Below are 18169 nucleotides of genomic sequence, written 5' to 3'. Positions count from 1 at the left end.
GTAAATAAAAACTGATATGCTTTATGAGTTGTATGAATACTTTGTGGTTGTATAAGTATGTGTTGTTTAATGCTTGTATGATTATGCATTAGTTAGTCGTAATTATAAAGCATGATTATTTATGTTGAGATGGTGGCCTTATTGGCGAGTATGTGGTTCGAAGGGGGACCAAAAATGTTTATTACATGTGTTTTGTTGCATTGACATGCATCATGTATATCAGAGATAGGGATTGGTGATGATTGGTGATGGGACTAAATCTAATATAACTTTGATGTCTAAATATTGGCGATGAGATTGTTCAAAAACATAAATCTGACATCCGATTAGTAAGTAGGTTGGTACCATATGCACTTGGTGATGAGGAGATTAGTACGTTGCATATACATTTGTACTTATGAATTGGTGGTGATGATGATTGGTGAGAGTTGTGAATGACACGATCGCATTGATGTTTGGTGTGTCCTGCCCTTTATTAACTTTGCATCGTTAACATATAAACGTATTCTCACCCCCTGTTTTATTTGTTGTGGTGTTCTATACTCTCTTGAGATATACGTAATCCGGTAAAGGAATAGTTGTTGATTGAGCTGGAAGATAGCGTTTAAGCCTCTTCATTTGTTTACTGTTTTCCGAATTATTTAATTTTCGTCGAGCTCTGATATGTAACATTAGGACGAGTTGATTTGTTGCATGATGTGTTCTCTTGTGATGTTTGAATCATTTTACTAAATATTTATGAATATTTATGATGAGACATAATAAATGTTTATTTGGAGTTTTGATATTCCACTGCTATTTAATATGCGATAAATGGAATAAAATTTTATGTCGTAAATTTGTAAAACTGATGTGTGAAATTATATTTTATTTTCATAAATCAATTGTCTCGTATATAAGGTGTTACACTCTGTACCTATTATCAATGTTACACAACACGAAATTGAATCCTCTGCGGTTAAAAACTACACAGTCCCATGCAGTCAGTGTGTTTTATGTGTATTTTGTGGGTTATTTCTGTATTACCTCTATTCATTTTTTCCATTCTAAACCTTCATCTATTAATTTACACTAAACGCATGATCTTGCAATTATAGTGACAGCAGAGAATCCAGATCCTACACATCATAGTATCTTTAAAGTTCTTGGTAAGGATGTTTTGCCTACTAATCAGACTATTGTTGCTAAGGCTAAGTTTAATTTTAACATAGTAGAGAAGAAGATTAAGGTTTTTTACTTTGTTGCTTTTTGAAATTTTAGTAATTTGATTCCATACATATGTACGTTGTCCTATGTTGGTTAACTTATTTTTATTTTTGGTTAAATTTTGGAAAATCGCATGTTTCTAAAAAGATTATATGATTATTCACTTTTATCTTACACATCAATTTTCTTTATGCATCATTCTCTTACGTCAATAAACATTGTCTTCTATGTTTTTCAAAAATTAAGATTTTTTTTATTTTTATTGTTAGTTTATTCTTCTCTTATTTTCATTTGAATTTGTATTTTTTGATACATTGCTTTAGTCATTAGATGTAGTGAAAGATTTAAAAGTTTATCAAATAAGTGTTATCTCTATTTTTCCATATAAAAAACATTAATATACATGTTTAAGAAAAAAATCCTCCCACGGATTCTTATTATTAGAATTTGTTTGGCTTTTTTTATATATAAATCTAGAGTGGTTAACGCTTGTTGGTTAACGCATGTTGAATGCAAGCACGTAGCCATAATTTTGTTCAAAAGACCTGTTGTTGAAAATCAGAGCATAACCAAGCACTGATCTTATGAAACATTTGAACACACCAATTATTATTATAACTTACAACTTTCTCATACTAAAACTGAGAATATAAATCAAGAGACTCTGTACAGAGAGTAAGTGTATGTCAAATTCAGATTTCGAACGTTTACACAACGACTTCCTCTTTGCAGCTACATTTACACGTGTTATACAAATTTTCACAAATTTGAATAAAATAATATTGAAAAAATAATTTAACTTGTCTGAAATGCCTACGTAAATATCTGCTGAATTACCGTCTCTGCATTTCCGTTGTACTGAGCAAGCAGATGGATAGCATCAGCCCTAGGCAAAGCCAAAAACTCCTGCATAATGCAATGCTTTCCCAATATCAGATTTACAAACAGAAACAACGCATGTAAAAACTATAATACATTTCTTATAAATATACTCCATCCGTTCGTCCCACAATAATTGACTCAGTTGAATATTTCACACAGATTAAGAAAAAAGAATAAGTGAAAGAGGAGAATGATATTTTTACTAAAGTGTCCTTGTCAAATATTGAGAATGATGAAAGTGATATTAATTAGGGGGTATAATTGAAAAAAATATATTAGAAATTGAAATGGGTTCGGAGGGAGAATAACGTAAGGTTTTACTAAATGTTGCAAAGAAAAACATGACATGGAGACATTGAAACCAGCCAAAAGCTGAAAGAGCATTGTAACACCGTACTTCAGTATTCAATTTTTACAAGGGAAAAGGGAAATAGAGTTAACAGCAAGAATACATAACCTACCATTACTTTGAGTATTGCATTTTCATCACAGATGACATCCCTGGAAGACTCTTGGGTTGGACTGCTACCATCCTCTGACATTTTAGTGCCTGAACACACTGTGACCTGAGAAGATCCATTTGTACAGCTATCAGCATATGACTTGGACGTATATACTGGAGCCAGGAAGGGAGTATTAGCTTCCTTCAAGGAATCGATCTTCAAAAGACCTTCAAAACGATCTTTGCACATTTGAAGTTTAAACCATTCATTATGACTATAAAGTGTGGCTCGCATTATTTTCATGAGTTGAGGTTCTTCAATACCAAGCCTCCGTCCAACTGCAACCTATTTAAAATAAAAAAGATTTTATATTTTAAAATAACAGAGTGAATAATTTTTGTATTGAAATATTAGTATCTAGAAAACAATAGAACAAGTCCTTCATGGGAAAGCTTTCAGGTACAGAACACAGCAAAGGCACGCCAACAGGAAACGATTTATCACACTTATGCATGGTAAGGGTAAACAATAAATATTGTTTGCACCAGATAATCTACTGTTACTTGGAAGTCAATAATGTTTAAGTTTGCTAAGCTATCAACACTAAATTGGTTTATCAATTGGTTTGTCAATTGGTTTACCATTTGTGAATGGTATAAGCTTTCAATACATGTCAATCAATAACAGTCATAAACGATATGTAATTCCTTGCCAGTTACCTTAAGTTTCTATTAGTACTCCTAGGCGTATATATAGTTAGAATGAAGGATCTGACTTGCCAAAAATTCTCATGAATTTTCTTTAGGAGAACACCAGGGAAGAGAAATCCCATCAACATCAAAATATCTACAGATGTATCACAGTACAGTGGTAATAACTTTCCTTATTAAATTATCAAATAGAATACCTGGAGAGAAGCAGCTAGGGCGTGTAGAGGTAATGCATTTCCAAGAGCATCTTCATTTGGTCGTAGTAAAGCCAAGAGAGTTTCCTTCAACGGCTTTAATAAAGTAGGATCACTGGCAGCTAACGGACCCAAATGGGAGCAAGCAACCTTCAAAGCAGCATTATAATCACCAGAACCGACCAATTTGAGGAATTCAACCTATAGCCAGGAATCCCACATAGATGTAACATTAATGACGACATTATGCAGAGCCTAGCAACAACCCCATGCCCTCTCCTGTAAAATTGATAAAGAAAATGGTATTGATAGCAACATAAAAGCCACTCACCTGCTTGAGTTGGAAGAGCAAAACAGAGTTCTGGCCAAAGAAATTTGGATCAATAGTATTGATTTCTTGAACCGCTTCAGCAGCCATTCCTTTGCTAGCTAATTCCTTCATACCCAACAGAATCTCATACTTATTTTCCACATTATTACCATCTTGTGCAGATAGCTTTTCAGAGCCCTACAGAACAATATTATGTCAATAATTGCTCTCTTAGACAAAATAGTACCAATAATATCAAACAGATACCTGTTTTTCCTTGGATAAAGTTGAAACAGTGGTACTCATGCTATGTTCTTGCTTGTTGTGCTCTTCCAAAGAAGCATTGCACATGTAACTATTGTCATCATATCGTCCTCTCCATCGCTTACGCTTTGCCCTTTCTCCATTTCCAGAAAATCTGCTTCGATACAAAACATTTGGATCTTCAAGGTGCTGCGACCCACTGGTGCTACAGTCTTCATGAATACTTGCAAGGTCAGACGCACATCGTACTTCAAAATCTATTCCTTGCATGCTCGTCACATCAGCATTATTTTCAGGAGAGTCATCCATCTGAGCATTGGTAACTGAAGTTTCACCATCAGAATGTTTACTGGCAATATAATCTAGCTCAAGAGAACAATCCCTTGATGAGCAATAGCCAGGGTCTTGTTGGTTGGGTTTTACAGGTTCTGGCAAATGTTGCTTCCCAAATGCTAAGTTCACATGAATTAAGAAGACATAATCAAAATAAAATGTGGAACAATATTTCAATTGAAATATTACACAAATGTAAAGAAAAACACAGATTAATGATTAGTAAAATCCACAAAAAATAGGAAGTAATGAAAGCTAGCAGCATGGAATTTTTTTCACACAAGAGCTGGGTTCAACAGAGGAAATTCTATACCAGAATTGACAATGCCTCGGTACACACAATACTCACGAACAAGTTGATCAAGGAATGGGACATCCAATCTCATCCGACACAACTCATTCTGCAACAAAAAGGATACAATAATGAAGACATGAAGGAAATATCAACCTAAAATTTAATGAAATCACCAATCAGCAAGAAATCAATAATGAAAGAGATTACAATCATTTGGGCATATCTTGCACTAACAAAAAAACTGTTTTTCTTTTTCTCCATTATGCTTGAATCCCTTATTCCTCGCCACTGACATGTTGAGAAGAAGGTTTCTTCGGTTTGGAAGTGGAAAAAAAAATAAAGGGAATATATTTTGATAGAATTAGAGTTTGGCCTAACTCATCCCTACAAAACCGACTTGTAAGGTGAGGGGTGTCACTCTATATAAACCCTTTGTGGGTTATATCTCTAACCAACGTGGGACTTAGGTTTTTTCCAATGCACCCCCTCACGCCCAACACTATTGGGCTTGGTGCGTGGATATAAACGGTGGATGGTCCGAATTATCGATATATGGGACTTGGTTTTTCCAATACACCACCCTGCGCCTAGCACTTTTTGGGCTTGGTGCGCATATATAAAGGATGGGTGGCCCGAATCGATAGACTCGTGATACCATGATAGAATTAGAGTTTGGCCTAACTCATCCCTATAAAACCGGCTTGTAAAGTGAGGGGTGTCACTCTATACAAACCCTTTGTGGGTTATATCTCTAACCAATGTGGGACTTGGATTTTTTCCAATATATTTCTTAGCTCTGAATACTGATCCTTAGATCCAATTGATAACTTAATACATGAAAAAACAGTTTTTCTAATCTGAGTTTTCTAGAATCAACGATGATAGAAAGTTATCAATGCTAAAAAGGATTATTTTTTGGATGATGACTTTCAGAAAATATATTAAACCTCAGGACAAGAGGACTTGACTATAAATAGAATCAAAAGTGAAACCTAGAAACTGACATTTTGAAGTTCAGATTTTCATCAAAAGAAAAAAAAAACGTCTACACTTTGCCAGACTATATATTGAACAAACAAAGAAACTACAAGAAACTTAGGAGTAAAAGGAACACTAAAAGGCTAGGAATCAAAATGGAGCCAACGGCAGATGAACTATTAAGATTATATGTAACCTGAAATGCCAGGAACAAATCACCCTTCGCGAATCTCAAGCTATCTATTGCTCCTTGTCTGGTAAGCTCTACAGCATGTGCAAGAGCCTGTATGTCCACCTGTATCAGAGTCAACCATATAGCTTCAGCTTAAGAATGATGCATGCGTAGGTTCCAGATGTATCATTATCAAAACATGGAAATGTATTCATAAGTGCAGGGTTTTCACAAAATGATGACATTCACATTTAATTACATGCTACTGTGCACAGCAGAGAAAAAGAAAGCTGCACCAAAGAACCAGGAACCCATGTGTATATGTGTGCATCTCTATAAGGTGTGTGATTACACTGATCAGCACATTGCGGGCTTGCAATGTAACAATCTGTCATGTGGCAGATTGGGTAGATGGAAAAATCATATGATGAGAACTAGTCTTTATTAGTAGATTCAGGGAAAAACTCCATTGCTTACAAATATAATGCAGAAGGGTCTGTAACATCCCTATCCCAAGGCTCCCAATTCTCTCTCAGATGAGTAGGGGGCATTGGGATAAGCATTCATACAACAAACCAGGCATTTTTGTATAGTTGCTTATTGTTGGAAATTCTGCCTTTATTGCGGTCTGCCCCTAGTCGCCTTAATTGCGGTATTTGGCTTGCTGGCTTTTGTTGCGGTCTCCAACACCTTCAATGTGTTGGGTTTGAAGGTGTGGATTTAATCTCACATTGCTTAGAGATATAGCTTGTGTTTTCTTTATAAGTGAGTTGTCTTTATACGTGAGTTAGACTCAAGTCGGTTTTGTAGGGATGAGTTAGACTCAACCCACACACTCTGAGATGATATCAGAGCGTCTATCCTAGATCACTTGTTAAGCTTCCCGCATCGTCCACGCTCTGGGCTCAATGAGGCCCGGGCGTGAGGGGGGGTGTTCGAATTTCCGTGTTCGTTGCGGTCCGCCCCTAGTTGCCTTAATTGCGGCATATGACTTGCCTTCATTACAGCATCCAATACCTTCATTGTATTGGGTATAAAGGGGTGGATTTAGTCTCATATTGCTTAGAGATATAGCCTATGTTGTGTTTATAAGTGGGGGCAATCATCACCTTACATGTTGGTTTTGTAGGGATGAATTAGGCCCAACCCAAATTCTGAGACTTATATATACATTGTTTCTACAACAATAGCAGCGCAAATAAGGATAAACTCTCCACAAACTGAAAACAAATTCATCGATAAGCTATTTGGAGTAGCTTATGAAAATAAGCCAAAAAAGAACATTACTTAAGCTATGTTCATAAGCTTTTCCAAGCACTTACACAAGTGCTTATCTCACAAGGTATGGCTTACGGCTAAATAAACTCTTTCAAATGCCCTTAACATATCTCCACATCTCCCCATACATATAGACAATATGTCAAATTTATTTATTTCACCTATCTCAGTTCAACTAACATAAACTAATTGCCTAAACCTCTCAACTAACAAACCTAGCAATACTCTGCTTGAAAATTCACCAGTCCTCAAGGTGAACTACTTGTTGAAAACAAAACCCGCCTGGGTCCCATCCATTGGAACTTAATGATGAAATACTCAACTCACCAAAAATTCAATTTTGCACCACTGGCAGAAGTGAAATAGAGACGGTGGAGGTTAAGATGGATAGCTTGAGTTGTGCCTCCCTATTTTGTCATTGATAACCGGAGTGTGGAAAAGGAATAATGAGTGTCACGGATCGAGCTTTGTAGTCCTACCTGCCAGACTTCACTTACTACTTTCCGAAGAATTAGGCGCACCACTATTCGATAAGGCCCGTTGTCTTAGGGCATCAAGTTTACAAGAATTTGTTAACTGTGCGCATATTTTTTTGCATTATAGTCTTTGTATCCTAACACTAAATTCATCCACTACCATTGCTCCGCCAATTCAATTCAATTCAGGCATCCATTCTCATGTCCAGCAAGTGATGAATGTGAGGCTCTAATACCAATTGAAAAGAATTGGTATTTTATTAGAAGCTTTAGGGAAATTCACCTAATAACAGATTCGAATGCATATCGCTGTGGCTCTGTAACCTCCCAACCTACCCTATGGCCCCACTTCTCTCACAAATGACTAGAAATGTCTTACTCTCCACCTTGTCACTCAGCATGCATTATTTGTTTCTTTAAACTGTCAGCCCAACTAATCTAATAACTCTCTAACCTAACAGACTTATAACAGGAAAAGAATAACAAGAGAAAACAAGGTAAGAAAGAGAGAAGAGAATGTCAAAGGGATAGGTCATGGCCGATCAGAAGTCATGGGCCTGTCTTCACTTTTTTAACCAAACTATGTTCATTATCCCTGAAAATCCATTTACTGGTGCTGTTGGTGATACATACAACACAGATATACTTCATAATCATATTATCCCTGAAAATCAATGTTATTCTGTCCAAGTGTTGTGAAACTTGGGAGTTATACAGCACAGATATCTCACCTCATCAAACGGAGGCACTTCATATAATATGTCCTGTGGCGTTGCAGGTGGGTCACGTTCCTCCAGGAGCAATCTTTCAGTCAGATCAGAGATGGGTGATGTAATACCTTGACGTAAACAATATGTCCTGTGTATGCTAGAAAAGGCAGACATTCAATAGAAAAGCGTAATGTCAAAATTGGCAACAAAAAAAAAATGCAATATAATTATTTAGAAATAGAAATGGCGTCATTTGCTCAGTTAATACAAACTGAATGAGATGAAGTTGATGCATAACCTTATCAAATATCTCAGAGCCATTGAAAAAATTGGATCATAAGCATTTAAATGAGCTCTTAACATAGAAGATAGAAATCCAGCTAAGTCAAGCCGCCTCCTTTCAGACCACTGCAAGATAAACGGAAAAGATGAGCTTAAAATTTCATTCTTGAAAACGGAAAGTATAAGATCAAACATAACTCTAACCTTTTTATTTTAAAGAGAAGGTAGACACAATTTTCATGAACATTATGAATAAAAGATTTAAATCAATTGATCTGAAAACATCAAAGATGAAAAGTGAACACTATATAGCATCTTCTTTCTTTTGTATATTCCTATACCAGGGAAATGTTAAGAGCCTCACATTGGATGAGAGATGATCTGAAACATATGTTATATGTTTATACGTGGAGACAATCCTCACCTTACAAGTCAACTTACAAAAGTCAGTAAAGCCGTTTTGCAAGGTTGAGTTAAGCCCAACCCAAATTTCAAGAAGGTAGCAAAAGTCACAACACATACCTACCCAGACTAGTGTTTGGGTTTCTGTACATACTTCACTATTACTAAACGATACAAGTTCTAAACATTGAAGGTAATTACATCGACATTCAGTAAGCTTAATTGTTATTAAATCTGACACTCCTCTCTTTGAAAAAATATACATTCCTACCTAACCCATATTTACAAAGATGAATTGTACAGAAAGTGTACATAAAGTAGAGGGCAAAAGTAAACTTTTGGAACAAAGGAGAGGAGCATTGAGTAAGGGTTCAAACAAGTTAAATCAAGTTGAGCCCTTCAAGACCAAACTTGACTTGTTAAAAATAAAAGACAACACTCAAGCTTTGGTCGGTTTAGTCGCAAATAAATAGGAATTTGAGTTCAATCAAAATATTCTGCATGTTTCTAGAATGATTATTTTATTTCCATACATAACATTTGCTCTTGATAGAAATGGAATTGAATAAGCATCATAACTTTTAACACTAGAAAGTGAAATCAAAATAGAATTACAACTTACTTACTCAGTAATAGAAATACAAATAATTAAATTATTCTATTCAACTATATCTTTCTTCTTTCAAAAGTACAATTCATGTGATTGAAATTTTAAATTTGGCCCTCAACCAGTATGTTCTTAACTCTTTGGTTATCCGAACTAATCTTCAAAAACTCAAAATGCCCACATAAACCCATAGCAAACTTGTTATTTTAATCCAATATTTTCTTTTACTACCAGCCCAAGAATTGTTGCTAAACTCTACCTGGCAAGTCTGGTGTGAGAAGTGATAGAAACCAACTCATATAAAATAAAATAGGGAAAATCCCTTTGAATTACACAATAATATTGCAGATCTTCGGTCTGCACCTTCCTAATGCCAAAATGGCCCCTTTTCCGATCAAATTCCAAGATGATCAACTCCCCAATGTCTTCCCCTATTTATTCTAAACCTGAACACTTTGAATTAATAATATAGTAATTATAATAATTACCCACTAACTCTCCTAATAATTTAGTAACAGTTACAAAACTGAAGAGTCTAACAGAAGTTTAACTAGCAAGTCCACGACACATAGTTCCATCACTGTTTGACATCCTAATTTCTCCATGAATGAGCTCCGGCTAGCAGTTTATGTCATGGCAAAAGGCCTGCACAATACCCACCTCACCAAGTTAGTCGTGAGTCTTCCCGTCTTTCCATCTTCTCTTCTCCTTCAGACTCAGCCTGTGAGATCCAAAGCCTCTATCAGATTCTTCCCCTATCTGTTTTTATCTGTTACCCATAATATCAGGTTTGTCCCCAACCTCAACCTTCTACACTATTTCAACCATGCCTTTATTACGACAAAAATGGCGGCACTAAAAAGACTCCTACCAATACTCTAACTCGCTTCTGTTTATTTCCTGTCATTAGTTCTTCAAATTTTCCGTGTGCTTCATATCAGCTATCAATCTTCATCTTTACACGATAATCTTTCCTTTCCTTTTTCAGTTCCCCTTATAGTTCCAAGATTCCTAATTGTTCCAAATTTATTTTTTCATTTCTATCATTTGATCCATTTGTTCTTGGTAATCATCTTGAACTTGTTACACATTTCTATATCCTTGCTCCCCAAAACCAAAATCTTAAAAGACAGCACCAAACATGTAGCTGGAACCGCTTGAGCACAACCCGCCATGATGAGTTGTGGCTCTTTCAAGAAGAGCACTGAATCATCTCATGTACTCTAGCAGCTTCAAAATACTGAAGAATCTGGATCAGCCAGCCAATAAGCCTTGTTTCCCATCAAATGTAATCTTATTCAAGAACATCCCCATGAGTCTAAAGATTGGAGAATTGATGCCATTTGTTCAAATTATGAATGCAAAGAATATACCTTTATAAATTTACAGAAAATATGTATAGAAAGTAGGTACTTTCTCTAGACACTCGAGAGAGTCAGGACTCTCCTTAGTCTTAATTCTAATTCACACCAAAATTACCCCACTCATGACCCCCTTATTGATATGCAACATGTTGTCTTTATATCTTCTTCCCATTCCAATCTAACCAACTAATTATAACCATATATACTACCCTAATTATTTATGTCAACTCTCACAAAACTGAGCAACAAAATCAACATAATCAAATTATTCTTATTTTCATATATTTCAAATGCATACATAACATTATCTTTGATGTTGATAGGAGTACTTATGTGATATACTCATGTTCCGTGTCAGAATACTGCCACTGCAGCTGTTCTAGTTGTAGATAATAGTTGAGTTCTAATCAGTGTTGGGGTTGCATTGTGCACAATCATAATAATATTTTTTATTTTCCACAGATATACTCACTAGAGCTACTACTGTTTGACGCACTTGGGACAATAAATGTGGATACCTTTTCCAACGAAAAATTTGTTCGCCTCCTTGTGGGAGACTAGTCTCTTTTCCTAGGCTCAACATCCATTGGTGCACATAATGGAATTTGAGCACATGTATGTGGCATCTATACACAAGTAACATTTTCAATACTCTACATCTCTGGTTACTAAGAATAAAAACAAAATAGTGATGCATAAAGTATAACTGATAATGCCTCCATTTTTTAAGTGTCATATAGGATAATAACACATTAAGAATTTATGCCTATATTCTATACAATTAATCTGCCCGTCTCATATTAAGTGTCTTTAAAGGAAATGCACACATATTAAGAAAATGATTACCTATACTAATTTCCAATGCAAAATAATGTGCAAGAGCTATAACATCTTCATGCTCCAAGCCCGGGTTCGAATCCAAGGCCTTGGTTAAGCTTAGAAGAGGGAATATAAATGCATGCTTTCATTTACAATCAAGCATCTTATATTTGCAACTGTTTTAAAAAATAAGGATAATATTGAGAAAAGCGGTAAATGATTTGTTGAAAGTCTAAACTGACAGATAATTTGACTCCTCCAATAGATATTCCAAACGTGAAATTTAATATGATAGGGAGTATTAACTAAATATGTGAAGGTGAGGGTGTAATCAACAAACTAGCTTATAAATCATCCATAAAATAACACAAATAAAAGCACTAAACACACAACACTTAGCTTATAATACTAAAGGGGTAAAATATAGTGATATACTACATGCGTGCTTGGATTAGCGGTGGGGTTGACAGAAGTTGTGAGCCACCACCGCGACATTTTTAGCAGAAGCTACATCTTGGTTTTGCCAAACTCACTGCTCATACAAACATTGACCACATATTTTACATAAAGGAACAATTCATTCAACAGCATCTTCTCAATATCAACATACTAGGGGTCTCCGGCAAGTCAAACAGACTGTAAAAGTAGAGTTGAAACCTACCTCATTTGCCACAGGAGAGGTCTTATCCTCCTTATCATATATAAATGCTAGCAAAACATGCTTGAACTCCTCATATGCTTCCTTAAATACAAAGATAACCGTCAGAATCAGAACCAAGCTTTAAAGAAGAAAATCAAAAACAAAAAAGAACAAAAGAGAGCAGTTTCAATTTCTAGATTCAGATACCGGATAAGCATCGAGTGCACAAGGAGCAAGAGCTGTCCTCAAACAATCAATAGCCGAGTCTCGATCCTCACTCGTCCCCTTCCGAAGAAGCTCAACAAATTTCTACAAAGCAACAAAAAATCAGAAAAATAACGATATCAAATCCACAAAATCAATAGAGATAGATACGGACCTGTTTGTGCAAACGGAAGAGAATCCTATGATCGTTGAGGATGGATGGAGCATGGAGACGGAGGAGATCGACGGCGGCGTCAATTGCTCCGGTCTCCAAGAACCGTCTGATCTGGCGGATGATGAGTCTGGAGTGGTAAGAGGAAGAAGAAGGAGAAGGTGCAGAAGAGGAATCTTCGATCAGGTTTTCCAATTTGGCGAATTCGATTACCACGGTGTCTAGAGCTTCCCAATTCACCGGTGTAGAGTCCATTATCGAAGTTTCTCGAAAAAGAATTTGTGAGATTGAGAGAGAAAAGAGAGAGATAGGGAGAAGGGGTGTGAAATCTGCAGTGTATTGTTTGGTAGGAAGTGAAATTTTGTTACATAAGAGATGGATTGAATTTTAGGTCCGAAAATGAAAATTGGCAAGGAAGGCGGCTATGTGCGGTAAATGTGGATTGCGATTCTGGAATTTACAGCTGATTTCCGTTTCTTTCGATCTAGTAACGAGTGAACTACTTATTTACGAGTATGATTCTTTTCTGGTCGGTTGCTTATTTATTACTCTCCTTGCTTGTCTCATTTATAAATAAATTCTAGTTCTTTTAATTAAGGCTAAATATATATTTTTAGTCTTTTATCTTAATTTAATGTCAGTTTTAGTTCTTTAATTATAAAATAAATTAGTCTTTTAATTTTATTTTTGTTATTTTATTTAGTCATTTTTGTAAAATTTTGGTAAAAAACCTTAAATTCCAGTGATATAGTCCGATAGAAAGGTTATTATTACAAACCTAAATCAAATTTTTAACTATCTATACTAATTTATATTTGTATCAATGATTTTACTAGTATGTCACGTCGACAGAACTTAATATTTTTTTTTAGACTAACTTATAATATTTTTTTAATTAAAAAATTAAAATGAAATATTAAATTAATTTAAGAAATTTGATGAATAATTATAATCTTAATTAATTATATAAATTAAATAATATTTTATTTATATAAATTAGATATATTAATTATTTAATAAATTTTAAAAAATTAAAATTTGTTTATAATATAAAATGGAGGAACTATAATTTATAATATAAAATATTTTTTTCTATATAATCATATCTTATTTAATTTAGGTATTCTTAATTATTTGAATTTTATTTTAGTTGTTATGTTCTATTATTTTAATCTTTTTTGAATTAGTTTAACTTATTTTATTTTAATTTTTTAATTTGTTCAAATTATTCTTAAATGAAGATTGAAATTAAGTGTACAACTATGTCGTATTTATATATGTATTATTGATATTGTTGTATTGAATTTGTAATGAATTTTCGTAATATTTATTTTATTAAGTTGTGAACATATGATTATGTGACATATCTATGAAATTTAGTTTCATATTATTAGTTTATTTAATAAACGGTTCAACTCTAGGTTTGACTGATTGAACCACAAACTTGTAACTATGAATGTCTCTTCTGTCAGAAGTCATACTTTGTCTCGAGTACTCAATCAACAAATTGGGCTCTTGGATTCTTGGAAATGCATATGCAAAAAAATGATTTTATTATGATGTAATGACAATGTATGATGGAATGATATGCATCAACATAAATTCAAAGCTCTCGCATATTCTGGATGATCTGTATATTTGTTTGTTGCAAGTTCAAAGGTTCGACGTAGCATGAGAAACAGGGTATGTTGAGTCGATGGTTTCCTGTAAAAACCCATATCCCCCTCACAGGTATGTATTATGCTCCAAAGGTGGTCCTTAAGAGGCCTCTTAGAGTCATCGACTCAAAATGAAAATACGTCGTCGTAGCGAATTCTCGTAGAAAAAAGTACTTCCAAATGAATCTAGTCTGGGTGTGGTTCTCGTGACAACCCAACGCGTGAAACGCAAGTACACACGACTATCCACAAGTCTATCCTGTGTATATACTCAAGCTTGGGTGTAGAGTTTCTCTCATGTAACATCAGCCCAACCCAACAACAGCATATATATAGATATCCAGAATAGTAGAGCATGCAAATGCAAAATAGTCAAGAAAGCGATAAATAAAATAGAGCGAGTAAAGCATAAAGATAAACACCTCAAACTAACTAAAAGAACAAAACTAGGCTCGACTCCTTTTAGCGACTAGGAAGTATCCCAAGCAGTGAGGGTCCCCAGCAGAGTCACCAGCTGAAGCTAGTGAAAATATACCTGAACACATCGCACGCTTGAACATACAACAGAGTCTCCATAGAACTTTATTTATTCCCGAAGGGAAGGGAAAACATCAATAAATCTCGGGGGAAATAAAAAGTGGGTAAGGAAGTCGGTTATGCAAATTGAAGGTATTAGCACCCCTAACATTTGTTGTACTCAACGAGAACTGTTTTGATCGTTCTTTTCTTGAATGAGAGTTATACCTAAGGATCACTCGCGAAAGGATAAAGAAAGGAATAGATAGAGTTCTCAGAGAGGATTAGGGTCCTCGTGCCTACGTATTCTTATAGTGCAATAAGGAATTCAGAGCTCAGTGGTTCATAGAACTAATGGTGGGAGATGAAAGAAAAGCGATAACAAATATGGTCTGAACCAAAGGATAATGTTCTTTGACTCCAACGAGGGATGAAATCTGAACCCAAGAGTAAAACAGGCATTAACCAATATGTGGTATGGCCGGAGCATTAGTCACTATATGGTACGGACAAAAACAAAGAGAATTAAGTGTTTGGCGTCAAGGCAAACATCTCTCAGTTCAAAGGCATACCCAAGATGGAGCTCAAAGAAATAGTGTATTTGGCTCAAAGATAACAGTATATCACATGGAGTGAATGAAGGTAGAAGATTTTGACTGAATGTGGTGATTAATGGTCCATAGAGATGAATGGAGTGATAGGGAAAAGTAACCAAAATCAAAGAAATGAAGGATTTGGTAAAAGTGACAAAAGCATATAATTTGGAACCCAAGGTAAGGGTGTATAGAAATCCATATAGGGGATGAAATTTTTACCCTAGAGGGAAACAGGCATATTGGCCAAAAAAAGAAGGAATAAATTGTTTGTCGACAAGATAAACAACTCTTGGTACAAATGTGGACTTCCGATTAATTGTCCTAAGAGGGTATATATGGAATTCCAAAGAAATATGGTATATGGTTTCAAAGAACGGCAGTATGTCACTAAAGTGAATGGTTTAATGATTGAAGGTAGATAGCGGGTCATGAAAGATATGAGTGGAGCCCTAAGGCGGAAGAAAGAATAATTATGATTATGTTCGCCAAGGGTTCAAAGTCTTGTGCTTACGTATTCTCATCGTGCAATGAGAAAGTCAGAGCTCTGTAGTTCGTGGAACCACGAAAATAAAGAAAATGAGATATTTGAGTGATGAAGAGTATAACTTACACCCAAAGATAATGGTGGCATGGGAACCCACAAAGGTAAATGAACTTTGAACCCAAGAGTAAACAAGTGTATTGGCCCAAAAAAAGGAATTAAGTGTTTGGCATCAAGACAAATATCTCTTGGTTCACAAGGTGGACTCCAATTAAATTGTCCTAAAAGGATATGTATAGGACCCAAAGGAATATGATGTTTGGTACAAGGAACAATTTATCACTGTAGGGAACAAACAATTTAAAATAAAAAAGAATGGTATATTGAATCCATGAAGGAATAAACTCTGAACCGAAGAGTAAACAAACATATTACCCAAAAATAAGGAATCAAGTGTTTGTCATCAAGGCAAGCATCTTTTGGTTCACAAGGTAGACTCTGATTAAATCGTCCTAAAAGTATGTGCGTGGAATCTAAAGGGATAAAGTATTCAGTTTCAAAAGGATGGTATTGATTGATTAAGAATTATAAATAGGGTAGCTCGCGGAGAATCTGAATCCTCGTGCCTATGTATTCTCACTGTGCAATGAGAAAGTCAGAGCTCCATAGTTCGGCCGACTACACACAAAGACTATAAGAAATTGATGAGGCAAGAGAAATGATAAAGGATAATGAAAGATGAAGAAGACTTGGCAGTCATTGGATATGAATCACACTAAAGTCTATGAGTAAAGGATAATATAGTAAGTAACTAGGTCATTTGTCCCGTACCCAAAGATATTCAAAATGAATTAATAGAATTCTCCACTTTCATTCCTTCTTTACTACTTAAGACTCTTGGTATGTGATTTTCATCATAACTTTCAAGTTGCTGAGGAAGAATCATTGTCGCTCCTTATGACGATGAAGACTTTGTCAATCATTTGATTCGAATTGCACTAAAGTCTATGAACAAAGGCAAATATCTTGAGCAATTGGGTAATTCGTACCATACCCAAGGATATTCTAGGCAAGGATATGAATGCTCCATTCTCATCATCCTTTGTTACTTAAGGCTCATGACATACAACTTGAATCATGATTGATAAGTTATTGATATAAACTTTTGATTGTTGTATTGTTGCTTTGTGAATGGAGACTTGGCAATCATTTGATTCAAATTATTCTAAAGTCTATGAATAGAGGTGAACATGATGAGCAACTGGGTCATTCATTCTATACCCAAAGATATTCAGAATGAGTTAATGGAATTCTCCACTCTCATTTCTTCTCTATTTCTTAAGGATCATGTCATATAATTTGAATCTTGATTGGCAAGCTCTTGAAGAAACACCTTTGATGTGCTTTACATAGTAGTCCACTACTTGATTTATCTAGTATGCCTTGACTAAAAGTCTAAACTTGAGGCCTTGAGATCCACAGTATTACAGGAACTAGTCTTATCAAGTGGTCAATGGACTTTTGATCACTTAAAAAGACTGAGGGATTATACACAATTGAAGGATTTGGTTAATCAAAATTTATTTTGATCAAATTAATCAAAGGGGTTGAATTAATGGTTAATTATATATAACCTATCTAAAGATCAAATGATTAAATCAGCTAGTTCACAAACCCTAAGCTAATGGATCATGCAAAGATTAGGAATAAATTAATCATCAAACATAAAATATCATATGAAAAACAAATTGGTTAAAATGATCCACTAATCTAAACCAAAACCCTAATCTAAGGGAGCATGAAATTCAAGAAGTACTAAGATTAATTTGCACCAATTAATCAATTAAGAAATTAGTGTCTAAAAATAAAACTAACTAAACCTAATTATCTCTAATTATAACCTAATAAAAACTAATTTTCTTAATTCGTTCTATCTTAAATGAACTATGAGGCTTTGAATTCCTTATTGAACGAATGAGGATACATAGGCACGAGGGCCCAAATCCTTGGCGAGCACACTAATAAAAAAGTCATTTTCACTCCATATACTTTTAGCAAGTAAACATTGAGATAATAACACCCATTCAAGTAAGAGACAATCTAGATGGTTCCCATCGAGTACGATGGATATGAGGGGTTATAATACCTTCCCCTTGCATAACTGGCGAATCTTCTAA

The 18169-nt window shown here is 34.9% G+C and overlaps 1 protein-coding gene across 2 annotated transcripts; it reads right to left on the bottom strand.

The window, feature by feature from the left end:
* Positions 1-1754: 1754 nt before the first annotated feature.
* Positions 1755-13251, bottom strand: LOC127074466 (uncharacterized). Of its 2 annotated transcripts, none has more exons than XM_051015790.1 (12): positions 12745-13251; positions 12573-12674; positions 12387-12467; positions 8550-8659; positions 8273-8408; positions 5812-5910; positions 4656-4743; positions 4013-4461; positions 3767-3943; positions 3439-3636; positions 2550-2876; positions 1755-2112 (listed from the first exon to the last, which is right to left on the bottom strand). In XM_051015790.1, the coding sequence occupies exons 1-12, from the start codon at positions 12994-12996 to the stop codon at positions 2020-2022; spliced, it is 2112 nt and encodes a 703-aa protein (XP_050871747.1). In that variant the 5' UTR covers positions 12997-13251; the 3' UTR covers positions 1755-2019. The 2 variants fall into 2 exon arrangements, with proteins under 2 accessions (XP_050871747.1, XP_050871748.1); XM_051015791.1 differs by having other exon boundaries at positions 8273-8399.
* Positions 13252-18169: the final 4918 nt, after the last annotated feature.

Source organism: Lathyrus oleraceus, chromosome 4, assembly GCF_024323335.1.
Source record: "Lathyrus oleraceus cultivar Zhongwan6 chromosome 4, CAAS_Psat_ZW6_1.0, whole genome shotgun sequence".
NCBI classification, from domain to species: Eukaryota; Viridiplantae; Streptophyta; class Magnoliopsida; order Fabales; family Fabaceae; genus Lathyrus; species Lathyrus oleraceus.
This window is presented reverse-complemented; position numbering and strand designations above follow the sequence as displayed.